The sequence below is a fragment of the Melospiza melodia genome, chromosome 23, assembly GCF_035770615.1.
Source record: "Melospiza melodia melodia isolate bMelMel2 chromosome 23, bMelMel2.pri, whole genome shotgun sequence".
NCBI classification, from domain to species: domain Eukaryota; kingdom Metazoa; phylum Chordata; class Aves; order Passeriformes; family Passerellidae; genus Melospiza; species Melospiza melodia.
The window spans coordinates 12272161-12285840 of NC_086216.1; the positions used below are offsets into that span (position 1 = coordinate 12272161).

General features: G+C 52.5%; 1 protein-coding gene across 1 annotated transcript; it reads left to right on the forward strand.

Moving 5' to 3' along the window:
* The first annotated feature begins 278 nt into the window (after positions 1–278).
* ARHGAP25 (Rho GTPase activating protein 25) lies at positions 279–11814 on the forward strand. The gene is made up of 11 exons (XM_063175273.1): positions 279–593; positions 3163–3332; positions 4505–4592; positions 4797–4916; positions 5489–5696; positions 6457–6589; positions 7184–7257; positions 7750–7871; positions 8877–9061; positions 9464–10014; positions 10315–11814. The coding sequence occupies exons 1-11, from the start codon at positions 533–535 to the stop codon at positions 10523–10525; spliced, it is 1923 nt and encodes a 640-aa protein (XP_063031343.1). The 5' UTR covers positions 279–532; the 3' UTR covers positions 10526–11814.
* Positions 11815–13680: the final 1866 nt, after the last annotated feature.

Below are 13680 nucleotides of genomic sequence, written 5' to 3' on the forward strand. Positions count from 1 at the left end.
TTCCATCCCCATTTGGCTGCCAAGGAAAGCCAAACCCAAGCCCTGGTGCCACCCGGGATGCCCAGGCCGGGCCCGGGCGCCACCCTGGGCTCAGCCCGAGCTCTGCCCCTCGCCAGGACACCCCCAGGGCCCCGGGCTGGGCTGTTCCCGCTCGGGGCAGCGCTCGGAGCTCCAGGAGCCCACGCAGAGCTGCTGACAGCACTTCCTCAAATGCCCCGAGCGGCGCCCGGGGAGCGGCCCCGGGCTGGGCTGGCGGCCCCGGGCCTGGGCAGGGGACAGGGGCACCGCAGCTGGCACCAGCAGGGAGCACGGCTGGGCAAGCCAGAGCTGGGCAGGAAAGCAGGGCAGGAAAGGACTTTTATGGGGTTTTGGCTGCTCTCGGAGGCAGGAAGCTCGCTGGCAAACCAAGCGTCACCGGGCCGCTGCTCTTGGTGGGGGGACCCCCACGGGACCGCCAGGGCTTGGTTCCAGCCCCTCTCCTAAACAAGCTCACCTTGAGGAAAGAGAAAAACAAGAACTTTCCTGATCCAGCATGTCCCTCAAGCTGCCACGGAACTGGGATTTCAACCTGAAGATGGACGCTGCAAAAATAGGTACAGTGAGGGCTCCTCCATAAGGGTTCCTTGGTGAGGGCCCCTCCATGAGGGCTCTTCCATGGGGGTTCCTTGGTGCCCCTCCGTGAGGGCTCCTTGGTGAGAGTTTCTCTGTGACGGCTCCTCTGTGAGGGCTCCTCCGTGAGGGTTCCTTGGTGCCCCTCCGTGAGGGCTCCTTGGTGAGAGTTTCTCTGTGACGGCTCCTCTGTGAGGGTTCCTCCGTGAGGGTTCCTTGCTGCCCCTCCGTGAGGGCTCCTTGGTGAGAGTTTCTCTGTGACGGCTCCTCTGTGAGGGCTCCTCCGTGAGGGTTCCTTGGTGCCCCTCCGTGAGGGCTCCTTGGTGAGAGTTTCTCTGTGACGGCTCCTCTGTGAGGGTTCCTCCGTGAGGGTTCCTTGCTGCCCCTCCGTGAGGGCTCCTTGGTGAGAGTTTCTCTGTGACGGCTCCTCTGTGAGTGTTCCGCCGTGAGGGTTCCTTGGTGCCCCTCCGTGAGGGCTCTTCCGTGAGGGCTCCTTGGTGAGAGTTCCTCGGTCAGGGCTCTTCTATGAGGGCTCCTCCATAGGGGTTCCTCTGTGAGAGTTCCTTGGTGAAGGCTCTTCCATGAGGGCTCCTTGGTGAGGGTTCCTCAGTGAAGGTTCCTCAGTGAGGGCTCCTCTATGAGGGTTCCTCCATGAGGGTTCCTTGGTGCCCCTCCATGTCTGCAGGGCCCGGACAGGCCTGGGGGAACCCTGGGCCTGAGCCCAGCCGAGATTTTGGCTCAGTGGCCCCCGGTGCCACTTTAGAGACAGAGCAGATGATCTGCAGATGATTTCCAAGAAGTGATTTGCAGATTTATCAGCGAGGGATGCTGTGGGAGCAGGGGGACGGGGCTGCTGCCCCCCAGAACCCAAGTCTGGGGGGATTTAAACCACCCAGTTCCCTTCTGGTGGCACAAAGGCTCAGGCCCAGGCTGGAGGGAACAGGGGATTTAGGGGTGATGACGATGGGGTGGTCAGGGAGGGGATTTAGGGGTGGTCAAGGAGGGGATTTAGGGGTGAGGATGTGGTCAGGGAGGGGCTGCAGAGCCCAGCCTGAGCCCAGGCCATCCAAAAATCCACCCTGGGCCTGGGTTTGGCTTGTGGTGAAACCCCCGGTGCTTTCTGCAGCTTCCAGCTGCTGGGTGAGCATGACTTTGTGTGAGTTTGTGTGACATTGAGTGACTTTGTGTGAGTTTTTGTGAGTTTGTGTGACATTATGCGTATGAGTTTTTGTGTGACTTTGTGTGAGTTTTTGTGTGAATTTTTGTGTGAGTTTGACTTTGTGTGAATTCTTGTGTGACTCTCTGTGGCTTTGTGTGTTTGCACTGTCTCCGGCACTGCTGTGGCTTCATTTGCAGAAATGCGAAAGTCACATTTGCAAATGTTTGCAATGTTTGCAGATTGCCACTGCCCTCCCTGGCTCCTCGTGGCCTGGGGACACTTCCCCTGCTCCCCCAGCCCTGCCTGGGGCAGCCTTTGGAGAACTGCAGAGAAATTGATTTCAGTGAAACAGAAACTCCCCGGTGAAACCCCTTTTATTGTGTTTTTATTGCAGTTCCCCAGCAATGGGGTGCCAGGGGGGGCTGCTGCCCAGGCCAGTGGTGGCCCTGTGGCCTCTTCTGCCCTCCTGGTTTTGGGGCAGGTCTCTCTCTGCTAGGGGAGGAGGTTTTGGAGGAAATGCCCAACCCTGGAGGCCGTTGGGGCAGGAAACGCTTGGGGGGCTCCCCAAAGGGGCTCCTTGCCCTGGGGGATTTTGGGAGGGGACGTGGGGACAGCCCTGAGGTGAACATTGGAACCCTGAGGGTTCTCCAGCTCAGGAAATCACCGGGTGCAGCCCCCATTCCCTGCAGTCATGGCTTTATTCCGGCCTTGCAGCCAAAAATGCAAACTCTGCCCAGCTGGGCTGGCTCTGGGGGGCTGCAGAGGCAAAAATCCCCCTGGGAATGATCCCTGCCAGGCATTTGGGGGTGCCCCAGGGCCGTGCCACCAGCGGGGCCACACAGACAGGTGACAGGGACACTGCTCTGCCCAGTGCCCAACCCATCCCTGGAGACTTTCCAGCCCCACAAACGTGAGTTCTGCCCCGCTGGGGCCACCCCAGAACAGAACAGGGACCTCCAGAGCCTTGGGGTCACTCTGCTGTGGCTGCTGCCCCGGGGAGGGTGCAGAACCCCCACACTCCATGAAAATAAACCCCCAAAAAAACCCCGCCAGCAATGATGCTGCTCTCACTGGGAGGCAGCTGCTCCCACGCAGGCAAAAGGAAGCTCAGCCTGGCAGCCACTGCAGCCACTTCCTCTGCAAACGGGGCCGGGGCTCGGCAGAGAGTGGGGCCCAGAGCCTGGCTGTGTCCCTGTGTCCCCGCTCTGTGTCCTTCTGTCCCCGCTCTGTGTCCTTCTGTCTCCAGTCGCGTCCCTCTGTCCCCATACCCAGTGTCCCTCTATCTCCATATTCAGTGTCCTCAGCCCGTCCCCACACTCGTGTCCCTGTCCCCATACCCAGTGTCCCCACACCCGTGTCCCTCTGTCCCCACACCCGTGTCCGTGTGTCCCCAGCCCGTTCCCGCAGTGTGATGACCGCGGATCCCGCGGCGCTCCCCCGGCCGGACAAGCTGGGCTGGCTGCGCAAGCAGCGCTCCATCGTGAAGAACTGGCAGCTGCGCTTCTTCGTGCTCCGCGGGCAGCAGCTGCTCTACTACAAGGACGAGGACGAGGCCAAGCCGCAGGTGGGGCCGGGACCCCGAAGGGTTCGGGGCTGGGGTGCCACTGCAGGGGCTTTTCCCACCCAAACCATTCTGGGATCCCGTGATTCCATTAAATGTATTTTATTTTATTTTATTTTATTTTATTTTATTTTATTTTATTTTATTTTATTTTATTTTATTTTATTTTATTTTATTTTATTTTATTTTATTTTATATTTTATTTTATTTTGCATTTTCGATTTTATTTTACTTTACTTTATATTTAATTTTATTTTAATTTGTATTTGTTTTTATTTTATTTTCTATTTAATTTTACTTTATTTTGTATTTTAGATTTTATTTGACTTTATTTTTCTTAATTTTATTTTATTTTTTTTTTTACTTATTTTATTTTATTTTATTTTATTTTATTTTATTTTATTTTATTTTATTTTATTTTATTTTATTTTATTTTATTTTATTTTATATTTTATTTTACATTTTCGATTTTATTTTACTTTACTTTATATTTAATTTTATTTTAATTTGTATTTGTTTTTATTTTATTTTCTATTTAATTTTACTTTATTTTGTATTTTAGATTTTATTTGACTTTATTTTTCTTAATTTTATTTTATTTTATTTTTTATTTTACTTTGTTTATTTTATTTTATTTTATTTTATTTTATTTTATTTTATTTTATTTTATTTTATTTTATATTTTATTTTACTTTCCCACCATTTTCTCCATGCCATAACTGGCTTTTAGAGTACTCACCACCTTTTTCTCATCTGGAAAAATTCCCGGGAAAAGTCCCCTCTCCTGGAAAAGCTGTTCCCGCTACAAAATGTAAAAAGTAACAACAATAATAATATTATTTCTCAAATCCATTCTCTGTTGTTCTCTCTTCTTCCACTCCCAACAAGGGCTAAAGGAGATGAGAAGTGAGATAAAAATAGGGAAGAGCAAAAAGAAGCGGTTTTCTCCTGCTGAGAATCGCTTCAGTGGAAAAAGTGGCATTTTCCAAGTGCCCTTACTGCTTTAAAATCCCTGCAGTGCATCTCCACAAATACACGAGTCTATATATATATATATATATATATATATATGAATATATATGTGTATATATATATACACACACTAATATGTCTGTATATATATATATATATAGATATAGATATCTGTATAAACTCAGGGCTCTGCTCTGTCCTAGGGCTGCCTGGCTCTCCAGGGGAGCTCCATCAACGTGCTGGCCACCAACCCCGAGGAAGGAGGGAAGTTCATTTTTGAGATCATCCCGGGTGAGGACACCCCACTCTGCTCCGTAAATGTGTATTTTCTGCTCTTTAAATGAGTATTTTCTGCCATGTAAATGTGTTTTTTTCTGCTCTATAAATGAGTATTTTCTGCCCTATGAATGAGTATTTTCTGCTCTGTAAATGTGGGTTTTTTCTGCCCGATAAATGTGTTTTCCTGCCCAGAAAATGTGTATTTCTGTTCCGCAGGGGCTCCTGGCGAGCAGCCGCGGGCGGGGCAGGAGCCCTGCGTGCTCATGGCCAGCTCGCAGGCGGAGCTGGAGGAGTGGGTGAAATCCCTGCGGAGGGCGCTGGGCTCGGCCTCGGGAGGTACAAACGGGAATTTCTGTCCTGGGAATGCAGCTGGGGTGGGTTTGGCTCAGAAATCCCTGAAAATGGGGCTGCAGTGCTCAGGAGAGCCAAGGATGAACATTTCCTGGCTGGCCTCATCTTCCTCTTCAAACTCCTTTCTCACCCTAAAAATGTCCTTGAGAAAAACTCCCATTCAGGGATAAAGCCCTGAAAAAAATGTTGTTTTTTTACCTGCCAGCCTCCTCACTTTGCTTCTCCCCTGCCTTTTCTTGCCCAGCCCATCCTTCCTGTGATTTCTGTGGGTTCTATGCATTCCATCCTTTCTGCCCCCATTTTTCTGGGCTGGAAAGGGATGGGTTTGTCTGAGCTGGGAGATGGGAGAAAGGTTTTGCCTGGAATGGGAGGTGGGAGAAGGGTTTTGTTTGGAATGGGAGATAGGAGAAGGGTTTTTCTCCCTTTTCCTTGGTTCTCCACCCCTGTGAATGCAGCGAGGAGAGCCGCAGACACTTTATGTGAAGTTCAGGGTTCTGTACCAGCCCAGAGTGTGGAAAGCCCGAAGCCACACCTGAGCTGAGCCCCGGTGTCCCCAGGGGTGTTCGGGCAGTGCCTGGCACACACCATGGCCCAGGAGCAGAGGTTTGGGCAGCAGCTGGTGCCCATGGTGGTGCAGAAGAGCGCCGAGTTCATCCTGGAGCACGGCGTGGCCGAGGAGGGCATCTTCCGCCTGCCCGGCCAGGACAGCCTGGTGCGGCAGCTGCGCGACGCCTTCGACGCCGGGGAGAGACCCTCCTTCAGCAGGTGACACTGCTGCTGCCCCATCCCTGCCCCAGCTCCAGGGGCCACCCCCTGAGCCCTGCAGGAATGAGGAACCCTCCAGAGGGGTGTGAGGAGGAGAGGGGGCCCAGCAGGAACCGTTCAGAAGGGCTTGAGAAGGAGGGGATCCATCAGGAACCTTCCAGAAGGGTTTGAGGAGGAGATGGGATCCAGCAGGAACCTTCCAGAAGGGGCTGGGGAGGAGGAGATCCATCAGGAACCCTCCAGAAGGGTTTGAGGAGGAGATGGGATCCAGCAGGAACCTTCCAGAAGGGGCTGGGGAGGAGAAAGAATTCAGAAAGGCTTGAGGAAGAGAGGGGATCCAGCAGGGACCTTCCAGAAGGGCTCGAGGAGATGAGATCCAGCAAGAACCTTCCAGAAGGGCTTGGGGAGGAGACGATCCATCAGGAACCCTCCAGAAGGAGTTGAGGAGGAGAGAGGATTCAGCAGGAACCTTCCAGAAGGGTTTTACCTGGAATGGGAGAAGGGTTTTGCTCCCTTTTCCTTGGTTCTCCACCCCTGTGAGCGCAGGGACAAGAGCCAGGGTGGTGCTCCAGAACCTCAGCTCCCACTGGTAAAACGTGGCTGAAGAAAAGAGATTTTAGGGGTTCCCCAGGCCGGGCAGGTAGGTGGAGGCTAAATGTGGGTGAAGAAAAGAGATTTTAGGTTCCCCAAGCAGGGCAGGGAGGCTGAGGCAGTGCCCGAGCTGTACCTGCTGGCTCTGAGTGTCCCTTGCTCCCTGCAGGGACACCGATGTCCACACCGTGGCCTCCCTGCTCAAGCTGTACCTGCGGGAGCTGCCCGAGCCCGTGGTGCCCTGGCTGCAGTACGAGGATTTCCTGCTCTGTGGGCAGGCTCTGGAGGCTGACGAGACAAAGGTAGGGCTGCTTTTGTTTTCCTCTTCCCAGCCTTAAAATCAGTCGTAGTGCCAGGGCAGGCCCTGAGCCGCAGGGCACTCAACAAGGCTTTGGAATCTGGGGAGAGAAAAAGGGAAAAAATTTAAAAAGAAAAACTCCCCCAAAGCCAGTGGGGTTTTCCCAGCTTGGCCACAGGGGTTTGTGAATTTTAAAGCTTCGATTTCTGCTTCTCTTTGGGGTTAAAAATGTCCTGAATGTCCACAAGATGCTGGAGGAGGCGAGGCAGGATCAGCTCTTCCCAGAGCTTGGGCTGGGCTGGGGGGACCCTGCTCCTGCTGGGGCTGCCCCTCCTTGCTGAGCCCTGCAGAACGTCCCAGGGAGAGATGGAGCTCCAAGGGGAGCAAACCAGGAGAACCAGAGTCATGGAATACCTGAGTCTGGCAGAGATCCCCAAGATCATCAACCAGCACCCCCAGGGTCACCCCGAGTGCCACCACACGTGTTTGGAGCTGTCCCGGGGCTGGGGACACGGGGAGGCCCCACGCAGGCATGGCTGTGAGCAGGAGCAGTTCTTGGCTCCTGGGAACCCTCCTGGAGCTGTTTGTCACCGTGCAGGGCCACCAGGAGCTCCTGAAGCAGCTGTCCCTCCTCCCCAGAGACAACTACAACCTCCTGAGCTACATCTGCAGGTCAGTGCCCTGCACGGGCCAGGGACAGCTCAGCTTTGGTGCTGGGGGGCAGAAATGGCACCCCAGGGATGGCCCCTCCAGGCAGAGCCTCCCTGGGCTGTGCTTGGCTTCCCTTGGAAGGGGGAAGGTGCTGATTTTGGCAGAGGAGAATTCCAGCCCCTGGGATGAACCCCCTGGGAATGTCCGAGCATGAATCCCCATCCTCAAAGTCACCCAAAAATCCCTGGGGATTCAAACCAGGTGTAGCTTTCCTGGACAGAAGCCCTGTGCACCAAAACCTCCAGGTTTCACCAGGGTGGGATTTGAGGAGGGGATTCCCTTCCTTCCTGGGCTGCTTCCAAGGGGAGCAGCTCCTCATTTATTCAGTCCTGAGGGTTTCTGTCCTTGTGACTAAGAGGAAGAGCTGGGAGGAGGAATCAGGACCTTTTCACCAGGATTTTTTGCCAAATCTCACCTCTGAAATGTGAAATATTCGCTGTGGAATCCTGGCAGGTTTCTCTACGAAATCCAGCTGAACTCCAGCGTCAACAAGATGAGTGTGGACAACCTGGCCACAGTGATGGGGGTGAACCTGATCAGGCCCAGGGTGGAGGACCCTGCAGTCATCATGAGAGGTAAAAGGGACCCCTGGAGCGATTTCACATCCTGGAGGATATGGAATATTTTGAGGCATATGGAGGAATTTCATATCCTGGAGGATATTTCAATTTTGAGGCATCCACAGCTTCCGAATTAAAGATTTTCTGTGGTGGAGCTGAAAGAGAAGCAGAAATGTGCCAGGGCACAGAGTGAAGCTGTGTCTGTTGGGCTGTAAATGTGTTTGTGGTGACAAAAAACCCCCTCAGGAACTGACAAAGTGACAAAAACTCCCCTCGTGGAGTTCAGCAGACTCAGGGAACTGCTGAGGTCACCTCTGAGCTGCTCAGAGCAGGAAGGTGTAAAATCCTTCCTGGGGGAGCAGAGGGAACTCAGGGAAATGTGAAATAAATGTGGGTGCTCCTTTACTTTTATGCTGGATTATAATTATATATATATATATTTTTTTTTTTTACTTAGAGATGAGGTAACTGAGAGTTGTTTTAAATTTTTTTATTCTATTTTTAGTCTTATGCGAAGGGTGAGATAATATAGATGTTATAATTTACATTATTACAATTAGAAGTTGACAATTTTTTAATGACAATATATTCTAAGTGTTGCTTGGTTTATTAGCTCTAGTTACACTATGTTGTAAATGTTTAAAGTCAATAATTTAAAATTACTTTTTGTGGGTCTTATTATAATGTATTTTTTATAGTTCTATTTTTTAAAGTATTTAGTCTTATTTGTAAGGTTATTTCTTGAAACTTATTTCCAGTTAAATTTTTTTCAAGATTTTTCTTAGCTTTTGGTGTTTTTAAGTCACTTAAGGCTCGTATATAGATGTACACCATGTGAATCTTCTGTCAGGTACTCAGAATTTTCCACGAACCCATTTCCCACACTTTTACTCACTCCATTTACTTCATTTGGCTTTATGACCCCGCTGGTTTTCTGCCCCACCTCCCTTTGAGCCAGCACAAGCCCTGGGGTGCCAGGGGGGGTCCCTGGCTCTGCCCTGATGCCCTCTGCTCCCCCAGGCACGCCCCAGGTGCAGAAGGTGATGACAGTGATGATCAGCGACCACCAGAAGCTCTTCCCCCCCTCCAAGGACGAGCCTCCCTCCCCACCTGCCCCCAAAAACGAGAAGAAAGCTCCTGTCCCTCGCAGCTCCGTGGGCTGGGGGGCTGCAGAGGACCCCAGGGCCCCCACCCAAAGGCAGATGGTAAGGCTGGATTCAAATAAATTACCCTACGTTCATTAAACGTGTGGTTAATTGTGGCAGGCTCTGACAGGTCAGAGAGCCCTAAAAGCATTTGCTATTTTTGGGTTCAAAAGCTGTGTCTGTCACCCCTGGAATATTTACATCAGGAAAATGATGTAGATAAACTTTCCACTTTCCTGTGGAAAATCTGCTGCTCTGGGGAATATGAAAAATCCCAAAGCTTTTTGGCCCTAGCACATGAAGCCTTTCCAGCTCAGGCTGGTGAGGGGAAAACATTGAGGGTGAAAGGGATCCCTGCAAAAATGATAAATTTGGTGCAATTCCAAGTGGATTTTCATGGAAAAGTGTGGCCAGCACGTTCCAATGTGCCCCCTGTAAAGCTCTGTGCCCTGGCTGCCCCAGGGCTCTGTTTTGCAGAGGGATCACCCCAATTTCAGCAGCAGCCCTTGCCCAGCTGCCACCTCGAGCGTGTCTGGGGAGGACTCAGAGCCCACAGCCACGCCGGGAACGTGGAAAACCCAGCCAAGGAAAAGAACCCAGACTTTACCCAGCAGGAAACCCTTCCTGGCAGCCCCCGGGGACAAGGGCAGGAGTGATGTCCTCACCAGTGACTTCTGGAAGAGCGGCCCACGCCCCCTGGCCTGTGAGGGACACAAGAGAACCTTGTCCCACGATCTCTTTAAGCTGCTGGACCTGCACAGGGCCGCGAGCTGCGACAGCAACGTGGCAGAGAGCGCGGAGGGCAGCGGCTCCAGCCCCAGCCCTGCCAGCAGCGCCTCCGAGAAGGAATTCCTGCCCTGCTTCAGCCCCTGCCACGAGCCAAGGGAGCCTGGCAGCCCTGCTGAGGAGCCCAGAGCTGGGCAGGACAGCAGGGAGTCCCTGCAGGGCGTGATCCACAAGCTGGAGAAGGATTTGGAGGAGCAGAGGAGCGACTACGAGGGGCAGGTGGAAAGGTAACTGCAGGAGCAGCTCGTGCTGAGACAGCAAACAGTTATTATCCCATTATCAATACACACAGATCACATTTATTGATTTATTGAAGTTGTGTGGCCACTGAAGGGCTCAGGGCAGTACCTCTGGCTTGTTTTGGTGCTGAGAGCCAAATGATTTCCCAGTCCTTTTCCAATCCAATCCAATCCAACCCAATCCAGTCCAATCCATCCAATCCAATCCAATCCAATCCAATCCAATCCAATCCAATCCAATCCAATCCAATCCAATCCAATCCTTTCATGCTCTGTTTCCCTTTGCAGCCTCCAGAAGGAGAACTACGAGGTGTGGGCCAAGGTGGTGAGGCTGAACCAGGAGCTGGAGCAGGAGAGGAAGAGGAGTGAGGAGCTGGAGCTGAGGCTGAAGAACACGGAGCGCTCGCGGGAGGAGCTGGAGAGGAAAACCAGGATGCTCGAGGAGGAGATAAAAAACTTAACTAAAGCCACGAGTCAAACTGGTGCCAAAACCAACTAGGAGGAGACACCCAGCTTTTCACAGACACCAACTGCAGCTGCAGGAATGCTCAGGAATTGCAGGTTCAGAGCCAGGGACTTGTATTGTCCAGGGTCCTGCTCCTCCCCACAGGCCAGGGGGGAGGAAGGAGAGCAGAGCTCAGAGCCTGGTTTGTGCTCTGAACCAGGAAATGTCAGAAATATCCTTTAGCTTTTTTTGGGTGTGTTTATTTCAACTCTTCTGTCAGCTGCTCATGTTACCTGCAGAACAGGCCAGCACTTCCTGCTGCTCAGGCAGGATTGCAGTCACAAGTTTGGGCTCTGGACCCATTGTGCCTTCACAAGGAGGAACAGAAGTGTCCCTCCTCCAGCTGCCTGTCTGAGATACCCAAGGAAAACATCCTTGGATCCCCACACTCACACCAGAGGTTCCACAGTGTCTGCCACCACTTCACAGCTGCCATTCACCAGTCTTCCCTGTGATTTCAGATGACCTTGACAGAGCTGTTTTAGAGTTGATTGAATTTTTACCTCTGCAAGAAGCTCCTCACCAGTGTGAGCGTGAGTCCTTAGGGAGAAACTTCTCCGTGCAGCATCGGGAACATCTGGGCTGGAAATGCCACACGCTCCTTTCTGCAAAGATCAAAAGTGTGAAGAGGCCAGTCATTCCTTCACAGCAGACTGGAATGACGTGCAAAGGCTTGGCTGAGGCTCAGAAATCCCAACCATTAGGACAAGTGCATTATTTAAAATAAACTGTGCATTCCTGCGCTTCCGCTGCGATAGGCAGAACAACCCCTGGCTGCAGGATCAGAGGCACTCTTTGAAGATATTCCACCCATTAACATTTGCAGGGTTTGCAGAGGTCATCTGGGACAGAGAGACTTCCCAACAGAGGTCAGGTGGGCTGGAGGTTCCTGAGAGCCTGGAGGGGAGAGAGCCACGGGCACCTTGAGCTGCTGCTGTGAGATCATGAGGAGTTCTTGTCTTTAAAATGAGCTTTTTCCAGAGACAGAGAACCATGAACTGCCCGTGCCAGACCTCTGAAACTGCTCCCTCTTCATCCATGAGGGGCTGGGTGTCCTCTCTGCTCAGCCCAGAGCCTGCTCTGGATTTTCTGCACTTGCACACCTTCTGCTGGAGACCCCACACCGTGAATCCCCAAAACCTGCCTGGTGCCCAGCCTGCATTGCCTCCCTCCCTCTCTTTCTGCAGCCAGGCCAGGAAGCTCTTTGGGGTGGGAGCAGCAGAGACTCTCTCCTGTTCCTGGGGCAGGGGACATTATAAACTCACGGTTTTGGGGGTTTTGGGGGTTTTGGGGCCTTTCAGCTCAGCAGGTTTTGGGCATTGACTCTGGATCCCCTGCAGAGGGTGATGCTGCTCCTGCTGTATGAAAGCACAACAGACTGTCTACCACAGAGAAAAAAGATCCTTTCCAAAAAGACATTTTTCACCCCTTAACCGTCCCACTGCACTGTGAGGACACAAGAGCTTTACCAAGGTGATAACCCTGAGATCAGGCTGAGGATTTTCCTCTCCCTTTAAATGTGACATGGCTTTCCAAATTAACCCCAGATCCCATTGCATCCAGAACTGTTAAATTGTGCAGTGTGGGATGAAAGGAAGGCACCTCCCAGGCCATCCTTTCAGTCCTCTCACTGCATTGTTTGTGCCAGAGCAGAAGGTCTGTTCTGCTCTCCTCAGGTAGTCACTAAATAAATTCATTTAGGAATTCACTCTGTTGTGTCCAAGGGCTGGGTAGGCGCGAGAGGCAAGAAAACAAAACTTTCCTTCCCACATTATTGTGTTTGGATCCCGAGCCAGTCACGCTTATTGTGACTTATCCCCTCGTATTTATCAAAGTTTTGTTTCTGGCACGATAGGGAGTTTCCTTTTTTGGCCTGGCCGCTGCCCAGAGCAGCACGTTGCAGGGGGAGGCGAGGTGGACGTGCAGGAAGTGTCCAGCCGTGGTGAGGAGCCTCGTGCAGCCCCAGGAGCAGGGAGAACATGGAACATGCTGTTCTCCCCAGAATTCCAGAGTGATGCAGCCCATCCTCCCTTCCTTTATGTGGCAGCTGAAGGAGACCCCCAGGCCAGGCTGGTTCTGGGAAGAAAACACGCCAGGCTGGGTGTAGCAGCAGCTGTTCGCCCAGGTGGGCAGGGAACAGTGTCCCAAAGGCTGGCAGCTGTCCCTCTGTCCCTTTTCCCCGTGCTTTCCTGCCACCTTGCTGCAGCACCAGGATTTATGAAGCCACAGTGGCCTGCAGGAAAAATAACCTGGAAAAAAAGGAGGGTCCTGATGATCCAGGGAGCACGTGGGGTAGCAGGGGCTAAGAGTTGTCCAAATGAGCTCTTCCTTGGAGAAAATCCTCATCCCAAACACAAACCCTGTGAATTTAGGAGCTGGGAGGTTCAAGCAGGCCCTGGGTGCTGCTGTGCTCCAGTCCTTGGAGGATTTTACTCCTTGCATTGACTTTGGAGGGTCCACGCTGCCAAAATCTCCCCACCAAGGGCAGCAGGAGCTCCCCCTCTGCTCTCCAAGACCTTCCCCAGCAGGTAATTCCCACGAGCAGTGCTGGGGTTCTTGATAAATGAGGTTTATAATTTCAGACACAGGGCTTTGGGTGGGGTTTGTGGGGCAGAGCAGAGCTGGTGCTGCCTCTGCAGCACTGCAGGCTGTGCTCAGCCTTTAGGAAAGAGCAGAGATCCACCAGGTGAACAGAGATGGAAACACCCCGAGCTCACAAAAAGCCCTTTTCACACAGAGCCCTGTCCCCAACGTCCCCCTGCACCCCGGGGTGGCCGAGGGCCCATCAGCAGCCTGTGAAAATTGGCTTTATCACGCGTAAAACCACGATGTGATATTTCAGCCCTCTCCACACGATGTCCCGATGAGGGGCTGGGAACGGGGCAGGTTCCTGTAATCTGCACCAGGAGAGATTTCCCCAGCCAGGGGGGCAGAGCTCTGCCCTCTGGCTCAGTCCTGGCCTGGCAGCTGCACCCGAGCATGTGAGGGGTAAATCTCTGCTTTCCCTGGCAGCCTCTCCTTCCTCATCTCCTGATAAAGGCTGGCCCAGGCTGCCATCCAGCCCCGAGGCTCCCCTTGAGCTCCACGTGCTCTGGGTGAGATCCACACTCATCCCCGAGGCCACCGGGGGCTTTGGAGCCTTTTCAGCG

Coding starts and splice junctions, on each gene's coding strand:
- ARHGAP25 (XM_063175273.1), top strand. CDS start 533: ATGTCCCTCAAGCTGCCACGGAACTGGGATTTCAACCTGAAGATGGAC. Junction 4,593..4,796: donor CATTTTTGAGATCATCCCGG/GTGAGGACACCC, acceptor TCTGTTCCGCAG/GGGCTCCTGGCGAGCAGCCG. Junction 7,258..7,749: donor CTCCTGAGCTACATCTGCAG/GTCAGTGCCCTG, acceptor GAATCCTGGCAG/GTTTCTCTACGAAATCCAGC.